Here is a 26,327-nt window from a genome sequence, read left to right on the forward strand (position 1 = left end):
GAAGAAAATCATAACAAAAATGAAATTAAATAAATGTATATATATAAGACTATGAGAAAAAGTTGAAATTAATGGCAATATGGCAACACTGTGCATTTCAGGAGAGACATCTTCTTGGATATGTCAGAATGAGGGAGAGAAATAAAAATGAGAGAAAGAATTGTGTAGAGTTTTGTGAGAATGGGCTATGGAATCGAAAAGTCATTCTTTCTCTCTCTGGAGGGAGTTGTCAATATTTTTCCCAGTGGAGACGTTTTTTTAATTCTTGACAACAAAATTGGCTTTAATTTATAGTTTTTAAAACTTTTAAATTGTGGTCTAGTTCTTTTAATGTGTGAATCAGTGTTATTTATTGATTTATCATAAGTGAAAAAAAAATTAAAAGTGGAAACCAATTGAAAAAGAAAAATGAGCCTGGCAGATGCTGCTCCATCTGGAGCCTAACCTCGAAAACGGGAAGCAATCTTCAACTAAGGAGGATGAATGTATGGAGATTACAGAATCACAAAAAAACGGAGAGGAAAATCAGAATGGAAAATCTACAACAACAACAACAACAACATCAAATACCATAACAAACAAAGATAACGTACAACAAAAAGTTTTTAAAAACTATCTATACAAACCGAGTGATGTTCGACCATATCGAGTTTTAATAGAAAATACGGATACAGAAAACAGAAAAATGATTAATAGATTGAAGGTAGGAATTACACTACATCAAAACGGATTCGACAAGAGCATCGAAGATATTAGAAAAACAGCAAGGAACAAAGTCACCGTGTATCTAGGAAATTGGAAAGACGCGAATCGTTTAGTTGCCTGCCAAAATTTAAAACTGGGAGGATATAAAGCATTCATACCAAGGCAATTTGTTACAATGACTGGTGTAATATCAGGTATCCCTCCTGACATGACAGAAGAGAATATAAAATCGAACTTAAAAAGTAACATTGAAGTTGAATCGACCTTCAAAATGTTTCGATTCAAGGATGGTAAAAAAGAATTAAATCACAAAATGGGGGTGGTATTCCGATCTAATATTCTTCCCACTTATGTCAGTATTTTTTCCGCTATTTTCAGAGTTCAACCCTACATAAGAAAACCTGTGATATGCTACAAGTGCCTGAGATATAATCACCTATCGAAAAACTGTAAGTCATCAGTGGAGAAATGTCCAAGTTGTTCGGAGGTACACCCAACAGACAAGAACTGCATCAAGATCAAATGTTTTTACTGTGAGAGCAATGACCATAAAACAACAGATAAGAAATGTCCCCGATGGAATAAGGAGAACAACATTCAAGCAACAATGGCAAGAAAAGGTTTAACGTATCAGGAAGCAAAACAATCATACGAGATACCAACAGCAAATCAGTTTGATGTTTTGAGATGTTCTGAAGAATATCCAACACCAGCGGAATCATTTGCCAAAATAGCAACAAAGCCATCTGTAACCTACCAACAAACAGCAAATCAACGGCGAACTTCACCGAGCATAAATAGACACATCAAAACAAAGGAAAGGAATGAAGCAATAGAAGTAATACCAGGAGTAGCTAGCGTGCTAGGATTATCTTCAAACGAGTTTGTTAAAAAACGCAAAATAGATGAAGAAAAAGAGGATTTTAGAGGAATCGGTTTGAATAATAATCATAAAACAGGAGAAATGGAAAAAATGAAGAAACAATTAGAAGAAACCATTAAGAAACAAACACAAACAGAGTGGAAAAGAGCAATGAATGAAATTGGCTCTAAATTGGTTGAAATTCTAAAACCCCACGGAATATCAGGTGAGGAATTATCTTCCCAAATTATGGGTGAGTTGCAGAGAGCAGGTGAGTGGACTAGAAACTTTTAAAACAACCCAAAAATGTTTAAAATACTACAAACAAACATTCAAAGTTTACGAACGAACAAAAATGAACTAGCCCATGAGCTTTTCTTAGAAAAATACGATGCTGCACTTTTATCTGAGATCTGGGTAAAACCGGATCAGCTTTTAACTGACAGGTGGAACATTCAAGGTTTTCATCGTGTGTTGTCACCCAGATCTGACGGATTTGGAGGAGTCGGAATGTATTTACGATCAGATTTGACTTTTGAGAAACTCTCTCTCAATTCATCTGCTAAATTTGAAACATTAGGAATAAAAATAAGTTCCATTGATTTGGTGCTGGTAACAATTTACATTAATCCCAGGATCTCTGTACAAGAACTAGAAACGACCTTCTCAATATTATTAAGAGAAATATCATCATTCAGGAGAGTTTTGATAGGCGGAGATTTCAACAGCCACAATGAGCTATGGGGATGTCCAGAAACAAACAATAAGGGGGAATTGATCTATGATTTGATTAGTGGATCTAACCTTATTATTATGAATACCGGAGAGACAACATATATACCACCAAGTACTGGTCAGAGACGCAGTGCCATTGACCTTTCACTATGCACAACAAATTTATTTAACAACATGAAATGGGAAGTATTAGAAAAATCTTTTGGTGGAAGCGGACATTTATTGATAAATATACAACTTCAACTAAACTCCAAAGCTAAAACAAAGTACTATTTTGACCGGGCGAAAATTTCTGAAGATATTTCCCAAATCAAGCACTGGGAATTTAATGGAATTGAAGATTTTGTCAAGATATCCAATGAAATTTGCAAGAAACATAAGAAACTGAGTTCTTTTACTCCTAAATACTACTGGAGCGATGAACTCGGCGTATTATATGAAGCAAAACAAAAAGCACTAAGGGAATATAATAGAATTAGTAATACAACAAACCTAATTGAATGGAAAAAAGCAACTGCAAAGTTTAAAAAATCTAAAGCAAAACACATCAGAGAAAAGATTCTTGAATTGTGTAGTTCAATCGACCCAAGAAATACCAGAGAAAACTGGAAACTTGTTAAACGGTTGAGATTGAATCCTGTAGAAAACCCCAAAAATAATCCCATTCTTAGCGACAAAAATACTTCCCACCAATTTCTCTTGAAAAATTTCGGAACACCAGAAATCAAACAACCCCTTCAACCTGATTGTGATACCCGAACAACAATAATCGATTTTAAATCGTGGAAAGAATTTCTGAAAAATAAAACTCATAGATCATCCCCGGGAACAGACAACATTAGCTATGGCATGCTGAAAAATTTAGATCTGATAACTACTACAAAATTAATTGACTTACTCAATCAAATGTGGCGGAAGGCAACATTAGATATGAGCCTCAAAGAGATCAAGATTATTCCTGTGTTAAAACCAAACAAACCTCCAGAAGACATTGGTTCAAGCAGACCTATAGCACTTCTGCCGACTTTGGTAAAAATAATAAACGGAGCAGTACTTAAAGATATTCACACTACATGTGAACAGAACAACATCCTACCAGATCAATCATTCGGATTCCGCAAAGGAATGTCAACAGAGCACTGTGTAACCTTTGCCACGAACTACATTATGTCTTCCAGAAGAGAAGGCTTAACAACTATCGGAGTGTTTTTCGATTTTTCCAATGCTTTCAACGGTGTAAATGCAGACAAACTAAAAACGGTAATGTTCACTTACGGATTTCAACGAGATACAGTAACTTGGATTTACAATTTTCTGATCAACAGAAAAATGATAATTCGTACTGATCAAGGAAATGTGGAACACACAACAAGCAGTGGAGTACCACAGGGAGATGTATTATCCCCTGTCCTCTTCAATATTTACACTGCGGGATTACATGACACAGATATGGACAGAGACATAGTTACTCTTCAGTTTGCAGATGACTTTATGAAGATAGTAAGGGCGAAATCTTTAGAAGCAGCTATTCGGAAAATGCAATTAGAAATCAACAACTTTTCTACAAAAGCTATTACACTGGGTCTTTCATTGAATAGCTCAAAAACCAAATCAATGATTTTCAAACAAACCGATAAAACTCTTCCTCTTACTCTTTTTGGAGAATCCTTAGAAACAGTCACCAGTTATAAATACTTAGGCATCACGCTAGATCAAACACTACGATACGGAATTCACATCAAAAATTTAAAAAAATCCTTTGTTGATAGGCAGAATATGCTGAAGATAATTGGAGGAATTAAACATGGAGGTACACCAAAAGTAATGATGATGTACCACAAAGCACTTTACGGGAATTTCCTCAATTATGGTTCTATTTTATATGGAAATACAGCAACTAAATACAGCAACATGCTAGAAACGATAAACAGACAAGGTTTGCGCATAGCAACGGGGTGTACAAAAACAACACCAGTGAACACTTTAGCAGCATTGAGTGGGGAAGGCCCTCTAATGTTCAAACGGGAATTATTCGCCAAAAAAAGAATTGCTCATCACATCTTTAAAAACGATCTTATTGCACAACAGTTATATTCACTCGATATGGAATCTCTTAAAAAAGAAACACAATACTCCTTCATTGAAAAAACCTATATAAAAAATTTCGATGAATTTCAAAAACTATACATTCAAACAAGGGCTTGTAGCATAATTGAACTCACAGTTGAAGAACAAATCACAGGATCCTCTCTGAGGAAAAAAATAACGTCTCCAAGTGTGTTGAAAATACTTACTGAAGAAATGATTAGAACAAAATATCCTCTTCATGACCATTGGTTCACTGATGCTTCAAAATCTGGAACCAATTGCGGCATTGGCATTTTTAGCAATACTACAAATATAAGTATAAGCCTTGCCTTAGCACAGGAAGTAAGTATAACTTCGGCTGAACTCTTAGCAATAAGAGTTGCACTCGAACAAATAGCGGAAAACAGTACAAGGAGGGCAGTTATATTCACTGACTCACAAGCAGCTTGCAAAATTTTAAAAAGGGATAGAAAAACCAAAATCTTTGACAACGTAACCTATAACATCTGCACACTAGCAACAAGCAAAAATGCGACCATCCAATGGCTACCTTCACACGTTGGAATAGATGGAAATGAGAATGCAGATCAACTAGCCAAACAAGGAACAGTTTCCCCGGCCATTCTAGAAAACAAACTGCGACTAGACGACGCAATCAGGCGGTATAAAATAGACCACATCAAAAAAATTAATGAATGGTACAAAGATATAGCCACAAACAAACTCAAGGGATTGAAATTTTATCATTTTCAAAATAACTTTGTAACAAAACCATGGTATTTTAATACAGAAATGAATAATGTCCAAATCCGAAAAGCAAACAGACTGTTAAGCGGACACGATTACTCGCCATATTATCTTGGCCTTATGCGGATAAACGAATCGAAACTATGCGGAATGTGCTCGGTGAACTTTACGACCGAACACGCTCTGTTAGATTGCATACAATTCAATCACATTCGAAACCATTACGATTGGGAAAGATCTACAAATCTACTCGAACTCATAAAGAACTTTGACGAAGATAAAATAAAGGAAGTTCTCAGTTTCCTAGAAAAAGCCAGATTTAATATTTGAACATAAGTTCATCATCGACACACTGTGTCTTTCGAAAAATACTATAGGACGAAAGTGGTTATATAGAGTATAATACTCTGGGCCAAAAATAATGCCAAACCAATACATACATACATTCTTTCTCTCCTTAAGAAAAACCCGTAAGGTCTGTCAAAAGTTGAGTGAAATTTTAGCTGCATCCCACTTGCACTTATGCAAAACCATCACCCAAATTCGGCAGCGCTTCCATCGCCTATAGTAGAACGCCGCTAGCACGCGGAAGGAAGGCAGTTTACAAACGAATTTTGCGAGAGACGTATCGTTCGCGTCAATGTACGCCAAGGATTCTAGATGGAATTACAGAGAAAATGGCGGAAATTTCGGTAGGTTTCGACACCTTCCTCACCGTCTTATTAGTAGAGAGGAAGTATTTGTGTTTTACTGATACAGCGCCTCTTTTTCCTCCTCCCTTTAGTGAGGGTTTCGATCCACCATACACTCATTTTTCGTAACTAAATAACGTCAAATTCCGAATGAAATTCCGTACACTTTAGCAGTTATTGAGTTATGTAAAAAATATGCCAGGGCCTTCTTTTTCCTTCTTGTCTTCAAAATAGATGAGCAAAGGTTTCGAAACTTGGTTCCATTTGCTTGCCAAATCTTGCCAAAGGCCATTATTCTGCGCCGCGCGTGAGGTGACGAAAGTTGAATCACCCGATTCAATCGATTTCAGGATTTGCTTTAGGTGAGCAATGTCTCTTCGGATGAACTTAGGGATTGAACCTTTGTCACTTCACTTATACCGACTATTGGAATAAGGTGACTAGAACAAGAGTCCCGTGAGTAAGGTGACTCGACTATCATCATCTCACGCGTGGCGCAGAATAAGGGTCTAGTAAGAATTGTATGAGAACCTATTTCCAAATTCTCCTTTTCTCACAGGAAGAGGTAGAGCAATGGAGCTATCACAAAAAAACTTAAACACCCATTAACGTCATATTTGATTCCATTTGATTGAGTTATTCAAAAATTGTATAAGAGAAATCCACTTCCTTTTATCATTTCTCATTTCATGCGGTGTGCAACAAACAAGCCTAGTCACACCCCAAACTAGTCTTCCCTTAACCCTTCTCCTCTGGACGTTTTTTTTTCTCAAGATATTTTTTTTGATTGTCCGATTAAAAAAAAACAACAAGTATTCTCTAACCATTTCAAATGTAAAGTTCCTGATTTTCAGACAAAATAATATATCAAACCTCACACATGCTTCTAAATTCTAAGTTTGACCCACAGTATCTAAACCTTGACATGGAACTTTGGATCACAAATAAAATTTCTGAATCGTTCTGAATACGAAATTCGAAATTTAAATTTCAATTTGTGTTCGAGTTCTGAATTTCTTTTTTTCTAAGTTTTGCAAATTTGATTATAAAATGTTGAACTTAATCCTCCTGTTGGAAACTAAATAAAATTACGAATATTTTTCAAGTAATACAAAGGAAAATGTGAAAATAAAAATTCAATAGTTTTAAAACGAACGATAATTTCTCTTAATCGAAAATCATTATGTTGTAGTAAAAAAGACTCCACATTACCGTTCTTAGGCTTTTTTCCTACCTTTCAAGAACATCATTCTGGACCACGATGATCAAAGCTCCTCCATATATCCGGTGTGGTACCATCAGGACCAGCAAGAAAGCTTTTCCAATAAGCTTTCTAAACTAGATTAGAGATAAGCGCCACAGGGACAAAACTAGATCTATTCTACACACCACAAACTTTTACGAGTTAGCTTTCGATAACACCTGCGAGAGGGTTTCGTTGCTGTGGCAAGCGTGTGCCGAAGCATTGTAATGGATTTGCCCTCCAGACCTAGGCCATGTTTACAATCATTGAAACGCATCAGGCCAGAAGAGTGACTTTTACTATTTTCTCGGAACGAACAGATCCAATCCTCTCCCCCGGTGGTGCTGCTTGTGTCGGATAAGTTTTGTGCTAAACGATATGCTGATTGGAATTTGTTTATCTCACTAATGGATGATTTAATGTGTTAATTTATACTTATTTGTTGTCCAAACAGCAATGTGGTAGCAGGCAACATAATATGGTTATGACTTTGGGTGAGCAACATGTAAATCGAGATCCTTAATGGATTCTCGTGTCGGAATCACGTGGGCTGGCTGGCATAAGCCGGTTTCGATATCCAGCCAGCTTGAGGAAAAGATGAAGCCCCGAGACCGAATGATGACTGGGCCGATATTCCACTTGGGTTGATTGTTGGGGAAATGGGTATGGAATTGTTATTCCATCCAGCGTTGATTTGCAATTTTCCTGATGGCCATTAATTATATTGAAACCATTATGCCACGACCGCATAGGACGGCATTGTGAGATGTTATTGTTTCTGGTCTGGACTATTTATCATTAGTTGATGTGTACATAGATCGGATTCCAATTTCTCAGTTCCAATGAATAAACATCTGAAAATTATTTGTTCATTGAATAGCTGCCAGGGTTGATCGGTAACATGAATATAATCGGTATGGATACGCTGTGTATATAATTTTCACAATATCAAAGAACTTATCGAATTTGGAAATTTCCCAAATATATCAATTCGATTCAAACGGCAATGTCCAATGCTGGAAACATTATTAGGCGGAGGTAAGTCTAAACTTCTAAGTTCCTTTTTTCCATCCTCAGTATGAAAATCTCTATCTAGAAGTTTATGACAGCAAAATTTTTAGCTCCTAATTATTTGGCAATGGGATTGTCATCTTATTTTAATCTAGCGATATTACCTTTGGGAAAAATAGTTTATTGGATTTTCTCTTGGTAGGTATCCTATAATTTGCTTGCCTAAATATACAAAATTGAGTTCATAATTAATAAGTAGAAAGATTCAGAGAAACTATCAATCTTCTTTACAAGAAAACGTTAAAATTTATGTCCATATGTCTATTCGATGAGAATTACTCTTTTTCTGCTCAATAAGTTTATTTGTCCACAAACTCTATTCAACATACTTATTTGATTGTCTTTTACTTTAGATTGATTTATGATAATTTTACTTTGTGAAAATCGCATAAACCGACAGGTTTATTCAACTATATTTAAAAAAAAATCTCTTTATTTATCTAATAAATCTTTCAGAGCTAACTTTAAGCTCGGTATAATAGATATTAGCGACGCTATAAAATAAAATATGTACATTTGCTTAACCCTGTCCCTACAATTAGAAAAAAAAACACTTAAGCTGCGGGCACCACCGCTATCTTCTTTCTTTTGTCTCTCTGTACAACAACACACACACTCGAACAAACAATCGCAAATCCTGTATAGCATTTGAAAAGAAGTTTCCGAATACCAAGCAACCGGACAAGCCAAAAGAATGAAAAGCGGAAGGTTTTTTCTTTTCTCCCACGGCATGGTTTTTTCTCCAGGCAACGAAAGGAAGAAAAATTTCACCTTCCCGGAGGTAGCAGAGAAAAAAATCAGTAACGAACGGAAAAAATATATAAGTATACGGGAAAGGACATCTTTCTGTGATTATGTGATGCTGGCACAATTTTTTTTCCTACGACTACTCTCGAACAGCTTGCCGTCATTTGCGGACGGTGTAAGAACAACTGGAATCTGGTTGAGTTGCTCCTTCTTCTGGTGGACGACGTAACGATGCACTGGTTTTGTGATATTTTTCTTTCTTGATTCCGCCCTCATCCGGGTTGGATTCCGTTTTCCGCACCACCGTGATGCTGCTGCTTGCCAAGCCAGATTAGAGACGTCGCAGAGCCGCTATTGACATGGAGGGATTTTTGTTCTTGCGAATCGGTTGGACGGACATCGGGGCCACCAGGATTTCCGATGCCGTCGGTGAGGACGACGACGATGACGATGTGCCTTTCTCGGATGCTTCTTCACCGACTTCCTGTTTTTTTTACCATGGAAGTATAATGTGGAAGATAAGAAGGTGGAAAAATATGCTGAAGTGAAATTTGTTCGACGATCTTTGGAGTGAAAAACGAGCTACGCGGTTTGAATTAATTTAGATATCCTACTAATGAGTACTAAGAGTAAGGCATAATTTAATTTAATGACTGTGGTTGCTGGAATTGTTGACCAGTTCAAAAAACTATAACAATTAGACGAAGTTTTAAGAATTTTCGTTTACTATTGAATGAAGAATGATAACGATTAAATTTTAATCATAAGAAATTTAATTGCTACCAATCGGTAACTAGACCATGATTGCTATTTAATTCATTTTTTTTTTTCAAAATATGATTCATTTTATCATACATCAAATTTATGTTTGAGTAACATAATCAAAACAATTCAAATAATTTTTAAACTTCATTTAACAAATAAAAAAAACTAAAATCAAATGCTTTCTTAAACATATTTTAACTACAAAATAAGTAAAGAAAAAGAAACGAACGCAAGGAAAACAACAAAAAAATCCCTACTGCCAGAAAAAAATGTGCGCCTCTAATTCGATATGTGCTCATGCGGAATGCATACGTTTAGGTTCGTACAGCTTGCCAGTTTCATCTGGGCCAACTGGGAGGCCGGAGTCAGCGATTGGGTGCTGCCAAAGGGAGACGTCATCATCGTCGAAACGGCCCGCTTCAACTTCGAAGGAGTTTTGTTGAACGAAAACGCCCGACCAACCTGAAAATTGGGTTAAAACAGGAAACGGGTAAAAAAATGCCATTTAGTTAACTTTTTCTTATACTGTACATTCTAAGCGAAAGAAGCGAACAACTTTAAAATTCAATTACCTTTATTCTCGTTCGAGTGGCAAACTTGAACGCCTTCGAGAGCGTTCCCACATTGATATCGCTCACATCGATTCCCAGCTCCTCGGATTCGCAATTGAGCATGAACTTTTCCGCATCAGCTTTACAAGCATTTTCCGCCAGCTGTTTACACAGACTTCTCAGATACATAATTTTGTCCTTCTCCTCGTCGCAGATGCTGAACGAGTGCAGCCGATCCTTGTTGTCGACGGTGGCGCGACAGTTGAGTGCGAATGCCCGCGGGCTGTCCTGGATGTTGACCACCAGCCGAATCGAGCTGAGGGGCATCAGTTTGACGTGCTTGTACGGTTTGCTCGTTTGGCAGCGCGTCGAATTGAGACCCCCGCCGGAACCGCCATTGGTGCTCGGGGATTTAGCGTTGTTAAACGCTCGTGATCGTTTCTTGCACACTTCCAGCGTGTCGCTAAACAGAAACAGGATCAGCGAATCGCCCCGGCCGCTCAGGCTATCGGTGAGCTCAGTGACCTCGCAACGTGATACGAAGTGCCGATGGGAGGACACCAGGTGGGGCTGTAATGAAAAGATTGTATGATTAAATTGCGGTCATTTTCTTAAAATTCCGTAATGCTGATTATTTTCTTGGATGTTTTATTGTAAACTTTCAATTTTTATCTAAAATAGTGGGGCTTATTCTAAGAGTCGAGTGACGTGTTCGCGAAGTTTCACGTCTAGGTCCTGATTCTAGGATATGCTTCAGGAAAGAAAAGAAAGTTGAGATGATCTTTAAAATCAGATCGTAGTTCATCCGGACTAAATAGTATAGCCAGAAAGGGTTACTGGAATCATCATTACGAAGTGAAATTTGACAAGTCACCAACAAAATTTGTCACTTCAGATTTTTTTTCTTCAATATATTCAATATTTTTGCTGTTTTGCCAAATTTGTAATTTTTGCTATCAATTTCTACAAGGTCAATTGTCAAAAATTACAAATATTCATAAAAGAAATGACAAAAAAAAACTTAATATCATAACAACGAAATTAAAATTCGATGAAATGGTAAATTCGATGAAAAAGAATTTACCATTTTGGTGCTTTTTTTGTAATTTTGTCATATTCGTTGTTATGATATTAAGTTTTTTTTTGTCATTTCTTTTATGAATATTTGTAATTTTTGACAATTTGATATAATTTATTCTTTAAGTTTTTTGTTAGGGCATATAGTCTAAGTCACTGGCCCTTACACCCCCTGGACTGCAGCCCAAACAGCCACAGTCCAGAAGTAGAAAGAAGAAGAAGAAGTTTTTTGTTCATCACCATTTAAAAAAAAAATCTGTCATATTCATCCTTGATAACCCTTGATAATTTGACTTAAGCATTCAAGCTGATGGATAATTTAAGAGAAACGTGAGGATCAAAGAGAATCTTGCAGTTATTGTTTTGCTGCATTCATTGTTGTTATTTTGCTGAATTTTGCTGCCTTCGACATTTTTGTGATTTTTATAAACTTTGTCATTTTTGTTTATGTCGAATTTTAACCCATAATAGGTATGTTTTTCCAAGATTTTTGATATTTTTTTTAAAGTGTGTTGATCTTCTCAAACTTACCGGGCAGTTATCGATGTCATTGAAGATGTCGAACATGGCCAACTGGCCTTCGGTTTTGCGCTTGTCTTCGTTGATGTAGGTCATCACCTCCTTGATGGCCTTCAAGGCGTCATCCAGCTTTTTACTATCCGGATTGGTTTTGGGGGTGTGCTTCAAGATGTCTGTAAAATTATCATAACATAACATTAGTTAAGGAAAAAAAGATAAAACTAACATTCTGCTTACCGTTCAACAACAAACTAATACTGGGTAACCTCTGAACCGGCCGAATCATCAAATCCTGGAGCGTCTGTCGGCCGCACTCCGGCTTGGCCTGGTTAATTTTAAGGAACGCGTGAAACCGCGGATTGCTTGCATCACACTGGAGCAGCGTTTCTTTCATCTTTTCGAAAAAGTTCACGTACGGTGGATACGCCTTGATCAGATCGTCCCGATAGTCCAAGATGATCTGGCCGATCAGATGGTCCTCGGACCAGGCTCCGTGGATCTCCTTCAACCGATTCAGCATGCGCTTGTGAACGTCGTGAATCGGGAGGAAATTGCTGAAGATCGACTTAAGTTCCGACTTGTTGAGAAGGGCATTTTCTGGATCCTTCTCGGACATTTCCTCGAGGGGGACTTTGAAGAGCTGCGAAGATGGATTTTTTTTTATAAATTCTTTGAAGATTCAGTTACAACAATATAAACTTACATTCACGATAGTATCCAAAATACCGACATAGTTGGATTCAGTGTGGAAAAAGTCCATAAAGTGGTTATGCCTCATCGATTGACTCTTGATGGGTTGGTCGATCGAAGCGTCCGCCGATTCGGCAATGAGATTCTTCTTGCTGCCTTCATGTTTATCGGGGCTGGTGGTGCAATCGAGGAAGCTTCCGGAAACGGACAGCAAACCTGCATCGGAAACCGACGATCTTCGCTTGCCGGTTCCCAAGGGAGTTCCCTCGCCGGCTGGTGTCCGGATCGATAGACGCTTCCGTTTGCGCTTGTTAAAACTGATGGGCAACGAATCCCTCCGGTCTGCCCCTGGAGTGTTTGCTATACTGTCTAGATACTGTTGGGGAAAGAGAAAATTCAATAATCATGCCAAAGCTAAAAATATTGCACACTTACGTCTCCAAACAGGTGGTAGCCCTCATCGGCGTAACCATTCTGAATTGTGTACCAGAACCAGTCCGCCTTGACGATGTGAGTTTTCGTATTTTTGGGTTCTGGTTTGGATGTCACCACGTGTTCTTCGACCACCTGAAACAACAAGATTATATTAGGAACAGGATTTGGAAAAAACTTAATTGTTCATGGCTGAATAAGAATTTTACAAAACCGTATTAAACTCATTTTTACATTTGAAGTGTTTATCTAGGTCTACAATTAGTTTTATACATTTCTAAAATCTACAAAAAAAACGTTAGTAATCTACATAGGAGATAGATGTTGAATGGAAAAATAAACTACTTGAGCAATTGAAAAAAAATTATTATTCATTTAAGAGAAGTTCACTAAAAGAAAAGTTTCAAATGCAGATATTTACAGTAGCGTAAAATATAAGCTAAATGAAGCTTAACACTTATTAAACATGGATGAAGGTTTTGTTTAAGTCTGCTTATGAAAAATTAACATTATGCCCTGCAGACTATTCCGCCTGTCATTTATTTGTCGATTTAAAATAGTGTACATATTTACACATTATTGTAGATGGAACGTTTTATTGCGATTTCATTGAATCCCTCGGGATCGTAATCCGCTTGTTTTCCGAAGCCACGATTATAGTGTTTATGTTTATTTTCCCAGGATAACAAATCAGGCACATTCTCAACCCACCACGTGAAAACTGTTGGCACCAAACAGAAGCCTTCAGCAAACACCCACACTCACAAACGGAACGTTCGACTCGAATATGGCTTTCACCTAAATCGAATCCTGATGGAGAAAAACCGGGACACTCCATAAACTATAATCGCTTCCTAACCGCAGAGAAGAACATACACATATTCATATTGGCGACTGAATGATGTTGGTCAGCGCTCAATTTAATCGCTAATCAATAGACCGCAAAATGCGTGGCTAAAATTGCTATTCAGAACATTGAAAACCAGGAGCAAAAAAAAAACAATCGACAGGAATAAGCACTTTCGCCGGCTTGGTTGAGGCTGAGGGTTTTATCCCAGATCAAAATTGTGCAATTAATGGATTTAAACTTTTTTTCCGCAGAGCTGATTGAAATACAAGTGCTGCGGATGTGAATATGCATTACATCCTCCTGTCCGACCTTGTGAGTTGCAGCAGCAGCAGCGTTGTCTTCGCTGCTTCGATTCATAGAATTCGTGCTGTTCGTTTGCAGCACAATTTATTTTTTTCGTTTTTGAGCCACTTTTTTTTTGTTTGCCAGCAGCGTTGAATCGAGGACTTGAATTGAATATTAAACTGCGCACACAATTCATGACAGAGAGCATGTTATTTGGATTGTGGCTTGGGGGTTTAATTGAATGAAAATGTTCATATGATCGTGCACAAAAATTTTTTTTTTTTTTGGGAATTAGGATGCTCCGTGTGCAAGCACAAAAAATTACTTGGGAAGCACAAAATGAAAAAAATCTTATGTAAATAGACGCAAAAATTTATCCAAATTCAGGGCTGACACATAAATGACCACGAAGAAATATAAAACCGAGACTTAACAAAATTTTTCAAATGAAGTACTTTTGGGGTTTAAAGAATGTTTTATTTGATTTTGTAGAGCTGTAGAAAAAACGTTATTCTACATAATTATGTACAACAATTTCAATAACTCAAAGATACTAAATTATTAAAATTTGGTCCAATCATTTCTGAGATAAAGAATGTCAAATTTTGGTTTTTTTGTGGCTCAGATTTCTTCGCGGTCTTTAATGTGTAAAAAAGAGTTATTCTTCTAAGTGTAGCTAGCGTTTTTATTTGATGAAATAAATCCCCGTATGTTTGTTTGTTGATTTAATTTTTCGCTCCTGTTGTTCGCATTTACTTATACAAAGTTTCCAAAATTTTTATCAACGAATCGTTTTATGTTAAGTGTGTTCAAAGGGGGAAAACATAATCAAAATTTACTAAAATTTCTGAAATTTGAACCACCTAAAATTCGTTGTTTTCCTATTGTTTTTTAACTCGAGCCGGGTAAATCAGCCTACCTTCTTCAAGCAGTGGGGGACAAAATTGGAAAAGATGGGGGAGCTCCCATGTAAGTTTAAGATAAAGAGCTTTTCAAAGAAGGGACCATATTTTATAAGATGGTTTTTTTTTACGTACGGATATTTGGCATAACTCAAAAATAGATGTGACAAATGTTTTTATGGAAGTTCGTAACGTCCCCCTTTCGAAAAAGGTGGAAAATCCATAAATTTGGACATTATTTAAGTCATTATGAAACTTTATAACAGAGTACACATTTCAGATCTTGAAAAACAAATTTAGAGATCAAGTTACATTTTTATTTTGGAAGGTGTAGCAAAGCACACCGGGTCAGCTAGTGTTTAATAAAAAAAATCATAAGATAATGCCTAGTTTCCGAGGTTTGAAAGATTAATATTTTTGTAAGGTTTTTAAATATTATTTCTTACATTTAATAATTTCTTTGATCCCCGGCAGCTAAGCCTATAAAAATGTATCCCGGCTGATTAAAACCTTGGAATTCAAAATTTTTTGTACACCTCAAGCCGATTTTTGGCTCATTTTGGTCAACTTTAGAGAGTAGCTTAGTGATTCTCAAGTTTAAACAGAGTTGCTAGCGTTTAAATTCCAAAGTTTTTCTCAGTTTTTTTTCTGGATAAAAACGATGATTCTCCTGGATTTCGAACAGAAAATCAATGTCAAGTCCTCAAATTTCTTACAATTGTTTCCAAAAACTTGTTAATCGGTATGAAATCACGAAAAAAAACTTCGACTTCTTTTTTGACAGGTTTCATTTTAAAAATTTTGGGAAAAAACAAGTCCTACAACATGATCTTAAAACTTTAATGGTTTTCAAGTTCTTTCGGCTCACTTTGAAAATTTCAAATTTTCTAGAATTTCTACAGAGTTGTTGAAAAAAAAATGTATCCTTTGTATACAGGAATATATATAATCATTTTGTCAACTTGAAAGGGAAATTTGCCTTACAAAACTTAACATTATCAGATTTCCGGAAAATATTTAGTTATTTTATAAGAGCAGTTATATTTTATTTATTTGTAGAAATCTAAAGACATGTTTTAGATTTTTTTTTTCAACGAATAACTTTATTAATGTCTTAGTCATTTGAACTGAAGATTCGTGAAGTTATAGAAAACCGTGAAAAGAACTAGGCTGAACTTCAATCGTTTGAATGTAAGATATTATTTTGTTATTTTGTATGTTTTGATTTCGAAACCAGTTTTACATACGACATTTTCAGCTCAGGAAACTTTAAGCAAAAGTTTAACATAGAAAGTATAAAAAACAAAACACTGGCGATTCGTTCCTCATGCCAATTTCAACGGAAAAACACAACAACAATAACAACAAAAACAACATTGAAACACAATGTCTTTGGTAGCAAAATAGATATTCCTTCGGTTAGAAAAACGTAACTCAGCTTAAAAATTTTATAGAATAATTTAGGAAAAAAATTTATACAGCATCCCAGATTGAAATGAAATTTCCGAGACAAGTGCGGTTCGGCCCGGATGCCCGAATGTTGTAGAATAAATGCCCGAATTCATTCATATAATCTGAATTTTTTTTTCTTGTGGCGTTTAAATAGCTCGGGGAGCTGACGCTGAAAATGAAAATTAGAGATAGTTTGGAGAAGGAAATTTTAAAGTTTAGAGTAGGCAGCGTAGAATAGAAAGCGATCATGAGACGTTGGTTAGACCATCATACACTTCATTATATCCATTCCGGCTGGATATGGACAGAATGCAGTTCAAGATAACAAACCAACCCCTCCTGATACCAGTTGGAGGAAGGACAAGGGTAGGTTCGAGACTGGCCTCTACTTACTCCCCAAGCATCTCACCTGTCGGCAACTTATGGGATTCGAACCCAAAAGTTTTTCTTGCCGATACCGGGAATCGAACCCGAAAGCCTGGGTTACCAGACTCATGCCAGCCTATCCACTAGACCACATCAGCGCTACCAAAATTCATTCATATAATCTGCAAAATTGAACAAAAATATCAAATCCGGTTTGAAATTCTTCGTGAAAAAACAATTTTAATTTAGTAAAAGTTTGTTTCATTAAAATGAACCATTTTTTTTTTGTTTTAGGATACCCTAAATAAGAAGTGAACAATGTGTTTCGACATAAAAAAATAATTTGAAATCATTTTTCGTCACCCTTTAACTTTTTTGGATTATTTTCTGCAATTTGCTCCTTCGAATGTCATGCTTAATCTATATATGAATCATTTGACGTCGAAAACTGAAACTCTTTGTAGGAAACTAGATAACATAAAAGGTTTGAAAGTGATCAAAACATTGTTTGTTTACTAATTAACAAAAATAAGTGTTTTTGAGGTATATCTATATGCATAATCTATCAAAACTCTAATTATCACAGTTATGGCTCTTATTTATGAATGTAAATATGAAAATTACTTCAGAAAAATTGTCTGAAACACACAATTCTTTTTAAACTGTACGATAATATGAGAGTGCTATGACGAATTTGAAGAGAGGTGTCTTAAGCTTAAACATAAGATGAATTAAATTCTAATAAATCAACTAATGGATCCCTTCAAACAGCCATGGGTGTGACAAAAAGTAACGATTATAATGTTTATAAACAAAGGATGATGGAAGAACTTTTTGGTATTGCAAGCTAGACAAACTGTAAGGATCTGAAACGAACGAACTCTAAGAAAATTAATATTCAAGAAACTTGAAAGTTCGGTTAGTTTTAGAAACCCGACCAATTTCAAAGTGTACAGTAAGATGGTAGCGAAAAGGGTCATGTTGAATTTCGAACTCCGACCATATACATTTTATAGACTGGTCAAAACAAACTGATCTGTGCAAAATTTCAGCTCAATCGGGCTTGGGGTGCCTCAAGTCGCTCAAAATTTCGATCACCTTATAAGGGGGGACCAAAGGAAATCGGAAAAATCGAAATTTTAATTTTGATGTCAAACGACTTAAAAATGTTTAAATTTAATACGCCAAAATCTGGTGTTATCTTAAAAAAAATCAAAGATCGACTGTTTGGATCAAGGATTTCAAAAATCACCTAAGAGAGGGACCAAGCAAAATCTGTAAAATCGAAATCATAATTAATTGCCAAATGACTAAAACATGCATAAAACGCCAAGATCTGGTCTTACCTCAAGAAAAAAGGTTTTGATAAAAAAAATTCACTTTCAGGAACTTTCCTTTCCGGTTTTCCAAAAATTTTTGGCATGATTTTTCTGATTTTAGTTGGCCCCTCCTTAGCTAGGTAGCCGAACTCACAGAAAAATCTTTAATTTTACAGAATTCTACAGAGCTTATTTTCATCACAGAATCCGTGTCAAATATCACAGAACTTTCAGGAAAATCACAGATTTCACAGATTGTTGAGAAACTTATTGAAATTGTCAGGAGTTTTCTCAAATCAAACGTCAGTTCAAACCTATTTTCAGTGTTCAGTTCAGTGTTCAACACAGATGAAGATAAACTAAGGTTGCCAGATTGCTTGGCTTTTTAATACAAAATTTAACAAAAATCTGGCCCGGCCGGTTGCCCGGTATTATTGCTCGGATTTATTCACTTTATTTGCCAAAACAAACAAATTGTGTTGTAAAATTTTTTATTCATGTGTCCAAAACGAAATTTTTTGAGCAAGTTTTATAAAAATAAACATGAGAAGGTTTTTGAAAGCCCAACATACAATTAAAGAACTGCTGTTGAAAAAAAAAGTTATAAGATATTTTTCTTTATTTGTGTTGAGTAATTCGTGGATTTTGGCCAAATTTGCCCGGATATTGCCCAGGTTTTTGGTAGATATTTTAAAATCAAATGCCCGGATTTCGCCAGGTTTTTAGATAATATAGCCCAGGTAAAATTGCCCAGGTACTTGCTGAAAAAATTCTGGCAACCTTGAAATAAACTTAATGATTATAACACTACTATGATACTAAATTCATCAGAAAATCACAGGGTTTTGTCACAGAATTATGCCCAAATATTACAGAATTCTAGAATTTATTTTGTCAAAAACACAGATTTTTTTTCGGCAAGCTTGCTCCTTAGGTGAATTTCGAGGTTAAAAAATTGAAACTTTAAGCGCTTTGAGGCATCCTTAAATAAAGTCCGATTGCACAAAAGACTGAGTCGATTTGGGGTCATTTTAGAATTTCTCAAACCCTGGGGTCTAAAACGCTTCGTTTTGGTTCAAAACTCATCCATGATTTTTTGCAGAAATTTAGGTAACGTTTATATGAGTAAATTTGATATTTTAGGTTTATATGGAAAAATTGAATATTTTTTACTAAAAAATCAACATCATTTTTGTTTCTTTTGTGGAACCAATTTGAAAATTCTCCAAAGGAAATTTTCTGCTGAACAACTTTGTTGAAGACCGTAACTTTGTATTTTATTAGACAAAAAAAAAAAGCTTTTGAATAGAGGTATGTCTTTTGGCATTGATAAACAATAAATTGAATTGACATCACTGCTGGGTGTCTAGTTCAAATTTACTCATGCAGACGTTACTCAAAAATTCTGCAAAAAATCATGGATGAGATTTGAACCAAAACGAAGCTTCTTAGATCCCAGATTTTGAGACACTCTAAAATGACCCCAAATCGACTCAGTCCATTGCACAGTAGATTGAGTCGATTTGGGGTTATTTTCGAATTTCTCAAACCCTGGGGTCTTAAAAGCTTCGTCGTGGTCCAAAACTCATCCATGATTTTTTGTAGAATTTTTAGGTAACGTTTACATGAGTAAATTTGAACTTTTAGGTTTGTATGGGAAAATTGAATATTTTGTACTGAAAAATCAACATCATTTTTGTTTCTTCTGTGGAACCAAGCTAGCTGATGGTTTTTGTGCCAATTTATAAAATTCCTTGAGGAAATTTTCCGCTAAACAACTTTGTCGAAGACCGTAACTGCCGCTGAAGGTAAGTCTGTCCCATATGCAAAAACAACGAACCGAGAAAAACGGCTTTTAAGATTTTTATAAACTTTCGTGGATTGCTCGGTTGAAACTTTACCTTTTCTACTTCTTTCTTCACAGAAATTTAGATAATTGTTGTAGAATTTCGTCCAATGTGTTTTTGATTTGGAAGTTGTTGATGCGGAGGAGAAAATAATGATGAGACAGTCTTGCGAGTATATTTCGCATGCGGATTAAATATACCCGCAAAGCTGTCCCATATTTGGCTTTTCTTTCATCAGTTGATCATTTGATTCTCTCTATCTGCGCTGTTTAATTCACTTAACTGGTTGTTTACTGATAAAAATAAGTTTGAAATGATGTTTATGACATGTTTAGATAGTCAAAGATAGTTTATCGTAAGAATTGAGTGGGTCTAAAATAAAATGAATAACAACGTTCCATCAATAAAACAACCTGTGCCATCATATTTTGGAAAGTTTTTCGGTCGATTATCTTTTTAGAAAGACTATAAGGCCGGAACAAATTTCAAATCCTTCTTTTGTCACTCGGAGTCGGAGCATCGCGAGGGGGGGGGACAATAAAAAATAATGCGAAAAACAAATAAATTGGAACAAGTTGCATGAAACCTTGTATACAACAAATTTGCATTCTATGTCATTGTACAAAACCTATAAATCAAGTAATTTTTTAACGAAAAATTCGATAAAATCAAGAATCCTAAAAGGTGAAATATCTTCCAACTTCCATAATTTGATTTTTAGTCTTGTAATCTTTCGGATACTTGAATTTTTTTGTCAAAATTTACATAAAATACTTCAAACTTTATTTATTTCCCCCTTCGGGTTTTTAGAAATTCCGAAGGGGGGGTGACAAAAGAAGAAATTGATATTTGTTCCAGCCTAACTACCTTCAAATTAAATTAATGCTGAATCAGAAACAGCAAAGTATCTTAGCTGCAAATATTTGATGAGAAAAATCAATTCAATATGACTTAAGCGTGTGCTACGTGCTACCAGGTACGTATATTTGTTCATAGATTTTATGAAAGTCCAAGCAGCAAGTAACAGCATGACAAAAACCTAAAAAATATGACTTTGTAGCTGACTATTTTCCATGTTTTACAAAGAAATTCAAAAAGCTTCATACGAAATTTAAAAAAAACAGTTTGATGGAATTTACCCATTAGTCTAAACACAGCTTGTAAAAGTTATGGAGAATGTTATTCTTAACTTTACTGTACTGTTTTTTCTAGTCTAACTTTCGCAATTTCAATGAATGCTTATTTTGTCGCACACATTGTATGAATATTTGTAAAATGAACGTAAATTAGAGGAGCAGTTTTGAAGCATTCTGTATAAATAAGACATATGGGACAGCTTTGCGGGTATATTTCATATGGGACAGACATGACTTGATATTTTTTTCATATATGTTGAGAACAAAGTTATGAAAGTTTTAAGTCTAAATTGAAGAACTAACTGCATTTGAACGATTTTCGAGATAAACTGAAAAATGACGAAAATGCATATGGGACAGTCTTGCGAATAGCGGCAGGTAACTTCGTATCTTATTAGGCGAAAAAGTTATTAGCTGTTTAATAGGGGTATGTCTTTTCGCATTGATAAACGATTAATTCAATTGACATCACTGTAGGGTGCCTTGATGTCAATTGACATCACTGTAGGGTGCCTTGCGACTACTTTTCATGCAACATTTCGCAAGGCTCAAGCAGTGATGTCAATTGAATTTATTGTTTGTCAATGCGAAAAGACATACCCCTATTAAACAGCTAATAACTTTTTCGCCTAATAAGATACGAAGTTACGGTCTTCGACAAAGTTGTTCAGCGGAAAATTTCCTCAAGGAATTTTATAAATTGGCACAAAAACCATCAGCTGGCTTGGTTCCACAGAAGAAACAAAAATGATGTTGATTTTTCAGTACAAAATGTTCAAAAAATCATGGATGAGTTTTGGACCACGACGAAGCTTTTAAGACCCCAGGGTTTGAGAAATTCAAAAATGATCCCAAATCAACTCAGCCTATTGCAGAGGTCAGTTTTTGGGCCAATCTACAAAATGTATATAGTCGGTTTTCAAAATTCAATCATGAAAGTTCCCCCAAACATCCATTGCCAACCCATTATACAGTGTTAAGATATCAAGTTATTGGTCTCACAGTTTTAAAGTGCTTAAGTACTCAACCCAATCAAATACTGTTGGCTTTAACAAAAGCCCTGAGCTCATTTATACTCACATTCAACGGGATCATTTTTCAACACACGGATGTTTTACACTCGAAATCCCGACATTAACCACCTGGGATGAGTTCCAGTAAATGCTTTTGCCAGCTTAATGTGTTCGATGCTTTTATTTTTGTTTTTTTTTCAATAATTGTACCGTATGAATTTCAAATTGATGGGAAAAGCACAAATAAAAATCACTTTGTGTACCCAACACATACGCAGACAATTACACACCGAAACTCACTCAGCGCTATCCGCTTAACCACCTCCGGGCTTGCATTTACTCAATATTCACGATAATTAACTCATAAACTTCATTTCCATTTTGCAACCAGACACAAAATATGCATGCATCCGATTCGACTGGGAACTGCCAAATTAAAATCTTCGAAGCGGCCGGCTGCATTTATCTGCAGTCATATTGCAACGATTTCCCTTCGGTGGAAATCGGGAAACTTTAAATCACTTTATTTACAAATGCGAAAGGGTGCCACGAACAAAAATAATGCAAAAATATCATTCCGTATGCAAAATATTTAATATTCGCACATCAAGGATAATCCTCCACATCAAGGGAAAATGATGACGATGTGGGTGCTGTGTATTGACAAACTTTCTCGATTCGCTCGAACGACTACCGGTTATTCCGAAATCACATTTCGATTCACGTGAAAATTTAATTGATTCGATGCGGGGGCGTCGGAAGAAAGGAAGAAAGCGAGAAGCCACGCGCTATTAACCAAGGGACTCTCTGGGGGGAGATCCGTTTCGGGACAATTTCGCGAGCGAACTAACTACCTACATACACGGGGGAGATCCGGTAGAATAGCGGAAAAGTCTGTCCAGCCACCAGCCCAATGAATGACCGGCCAGAGTGGGTGCCGACATAGGCGCTGTTTATCGTATATGCATGGAAATTATGAAAACCTAAGGGGAATTTTCTGCTACGTTTGTCAGTTATCATTTTTTTTCGGTTCGTTTCAGTTCATGTTCTTTACCGCAGAAGTTGCAACGAGCCCAAAAATGCGCCCTCATCAATATGTAGCCGTGTGGTGCGACTCGTGTAAATGCTGATGACGGATTTGGTTGTGGTTACAATTTTTTTTATTCGACTATCTGAACACAACACAACCTAAAGGCTCGTCCGAGTGAAACCGGACTCGGACATAGGCTTCTGGGTGTTCCGATTTTAATTGATGGCACCATCAATAGAGTTGCAACACCTCACCTTTACAACGATGAATTGTTTCTTTTTATTCGGTTTTGAATGTGCAGTTTGAATTTGTAAATTGAAACGGAAGGATGAAAAAACTGTCTGTGCATTTAGACACAACCGGAAAATGCATAAAGCGTCAAGATTGAAACCAAAGGCCAGAAGTGTTGGAACGAATCAGAAATCGGAAAAAATGTTTTCTTAGAACGATTTGAATATTTCTGTCTCAGTCCTCAAAAATGTTTTTAAAAATTAAAAAAATGAATATTTTTAGCATATCTAAAATAAAAAAAAAAAAAATACTAACTTTTGTAACGAATCCTTTAAAAATTGAATTTTTTGAATAGTTGTATAAGGCTGGTAAACGGTGGATAATGTGCAACACGAGACCCCATAGTGGTCATATCACCACTTATTCACAACTCCTATCTCTACCTCCCCGTGGTGCCGGCTGGGGTGCGAGTAACCTAAGCGGAGATCGGGTACCCAACCCCGGTGGATGCTTTGGTCGCATGCAGACTGAGAAGGTGGCCGCACGCGTCTGTTCCCCATGTCAGGGGCGGCGTGCAACAACAACCGAGCGTCTGTTCTCCAGGTCAGGGGCGGCTCAAACAGCGTCTGTCTTGCAGCAAGCGGCTGAATTTATGAAATGCGGCTCCCGCCAGCTAAGTCCAAGATGGCAGCCCCATCGCGGGATAGGGACTTTAGGCTAACAACCTACTGCTCCTGATATCTTGTATTGTTACAGAAACTGAGAGAAGAAATAACCGATTTGGAACTTTGGCAACGACTTTTAGCATGAAAACCCGGACTAGAATTGGAACTTGGAATGTTTTGACCCTTGCCCAGCCAGGAAAGCTGGCTCAACTTGCTAGAGAAGCTAGCCGCCTCAAGCTAGAGATATTGGGACTGAGCGAAGTCCGTTGGCCTAACACTGGAGAACACAAGACACAGTCCGGGCAAGTACTGCTTTACTCTGGCATACGAGGAGAACATGCTACTCGGGAACGAGGAGTTGGTTTCCTGTTAAGCCCGCAGGCCCATGCGGCCCTCATAAGATGGGAACCGATAAACGAAAGAATAATCGTAGCCAGATTCAGAACACGGGTTAGAAACCTTACAATGGTCCAGTGTTATGCGCCAACTGACGTTGCCGATTTGCAGGAGAAAGAGCAGTTTTACAGTCAATTGAACAGCGTGGTTGAGAGAATTCCGAAGGGTGACATTCAAATCCACTTAGGCGACTTCAACGCAAAGATTGGCTCCGATAATCAGGACCTTGAGCGCATCATGGGGCGCCATGGCCTAGGACAGATGAGCGAAAACGGAGAGCTGTTTGTAGAATTTTGTGGCAACAACAACATGGTGATCGGTGGATCGCTCTTCCCCCATCGACCAGCACATAAGGTCACTTGGGTATCCCGAGATGGCCGAACAGAAAATCAAATTGACCACATCTGCATCAGCCGAAAATGGAGAAGGAGCCTTCTTGATGTCCGCAACAAGCGAAGCGCAGACATTGCATCTGACCATCACCTCGTCCTTGGCGAGATACGACTGAGAGTTGCGCGTGTCCAACGGCGCGAGGAGAAGGTCGGGTGTCGATACGACGTCCGCCGGTTGGAGAATCCAGAGGTGAAAAGGGCATACGTTGAACAGCTAGAATCCCGAGCCTCGGAGCTGCCGACAGACGGAACAGTCGAAGAACAGTGGTGTGGAATCAAGAATGCCTTTATCACGACGAGCCATGGTACTCTTGGTAAAGTTTGTGGAAGACGAAGTGAATGGATGTCGGATGAAACCTGGAGGATGATCGATGATCGGAGAAAGGCGAAAGTCGGAATTGAGCAGGCATGTACCGGGTCAGCCAAAGCAGCCGCCCGCTTACGATATGCGGAGCTGGAAAAGGCAGTTAAACGAGCTTGTAGACGAGACAAGAGAGCCTGGACAAACTCCCTAGCCGAAGAGGGAGAAAGAGCCGCCGCCATTGGAGATATCCGATTATTATATGATATTTCTCGCCTCCTTAGTGGTGCAAGGACTAATGCAAGAATGCCGCTGAAAAACCGAGCAGGTCAGCTGCTGACAGATCGAACAGATCAGCTCAAGCGTTGGACTGAGCATTTTGATCAACTTTTCCGAGTTACAAATAGCAATGGCCAACAGAACCCGCAGCTCGAGGTGCCCACAGTAAGTCGCATTAATGGCGTCAACTCGGAAGCGCCCTCGCTGGCTGAAATAGAAGCGGCAATCAAGAACATGAAATCCAAGAAAGCGCCTGGAATCGATTGCATTCCTGCTAAAATGCTCAAAGCCGACCCTGCCTTGTCAGCACAAATGTTGCACCGTCTTTTCGCTGACATTTGGGATACTGCAACATTCCCGGCCGACTGGATGCAGGGTATCCTCGTAAAGGTCCCAAAGAAAGGAGACCTAACAGAGTGCGGTAACTGGCGTGGCATAACTTTGATCTGTACAACCCTCAAAGTACTCTGCAAAGTGATCCTGAACAGGATCCAGGAGAAAATCGACGCTACACTCCGACGGCAACAAGCTGGATTCCGATCCGGACGATCATGTGTGGACCACATCACAACGCTACGAATAATACTGGAACAAATCAACGAATTCCAGGACTCTCTTCTGCTGGTGTTCGTTGATTTCGAAAAAGCATTTGACCGACTGAACCACGAAAACATCTGGGCTGCTCTTAGACGAAGAGGGGTCCCAGAGAAACTAGTCCATCTCATCGAAGCACAGTACGAGGCATTTTCGTGCAAGGTCTTGCACGACGGTGTCTTGTCCGAACCAATCCCGGTAACTGCTGGAGTGAGACAAGGATGTATTTTATCACCGCTACTTTTTCTCATCGTAATGGATGAGATCTTGACTGGATCGATTGACTGTAGACCAAACCGAGGATTGCCGTGGAATCCTTCAACCATGGAGCAACTGAACGACCTT

The 26,327-nt window shown here is 37.4% G+C and overlaps 1 protein-coding gene across 4 annotated transcripts in view; it reads right to left on the bottom strand.

Annotated features, from left to right (window-relative positions):
- Positions 1–8,243: 8,243 nt before the first annotated feature.
- Positions 8,244–26,327, bottom strand: part of LOC129755531 (protein ECT2) — a 41,217-nt gene continuing 23,133 nt past the window's right edge. For 2 of the 4 annotated variants that reach the window (XM_055752076.1, XM_055752073.1), the window contains 7 exons: positions 12,928–13,059; positions 12,506–12,868; positions 12,040–12,442; positions 11,815–11,975; positions 10,228–10,776; positions 9,968–10,117; positions 8,244–9,374 (listed from right to left, as the gene is read on the bottom strand). In XM_055752076.1, the coding sequence (XP_055608051.1) occupies positions 9,222–9,374; positions 9,968–10,117; positions 10,228–10,776; positions 11,815–11,975; positions 12,040–12,442; positions 12,506–12,868; positions 12,928–13,059 (1,911 nt within the window). In that variant the 3' untranslated portion in view covers positions 8,244–9,221. Of the gene's footprint in view, positions 9,375–9,912; positions 10,118–10,227; positions 10,777–11,814; positions 11,976–12,039; positions 12,443–12,505; positions 12,869–12,927; positions 13,060–26,327 lie in introns of all 4 variants that reach the window. The other 2 variants (XM_055752074.1, XM_055752075.1) reach the window with 2 other exon arrangements.

This window comes from Uranotaenia lowii, chromosome 3, assembly GCF_029784155.1.
Source record: "Uranotaenia lowii strain MFRU-FL chromosome 3, ASM2978415v1, whole genome shotgun sequence".
NCBI lineage: Eukaryota > Metazoa > Arthropoda > Insecta > Diptera > Culicidae > Uranotaenia > Uranotaenia lowii.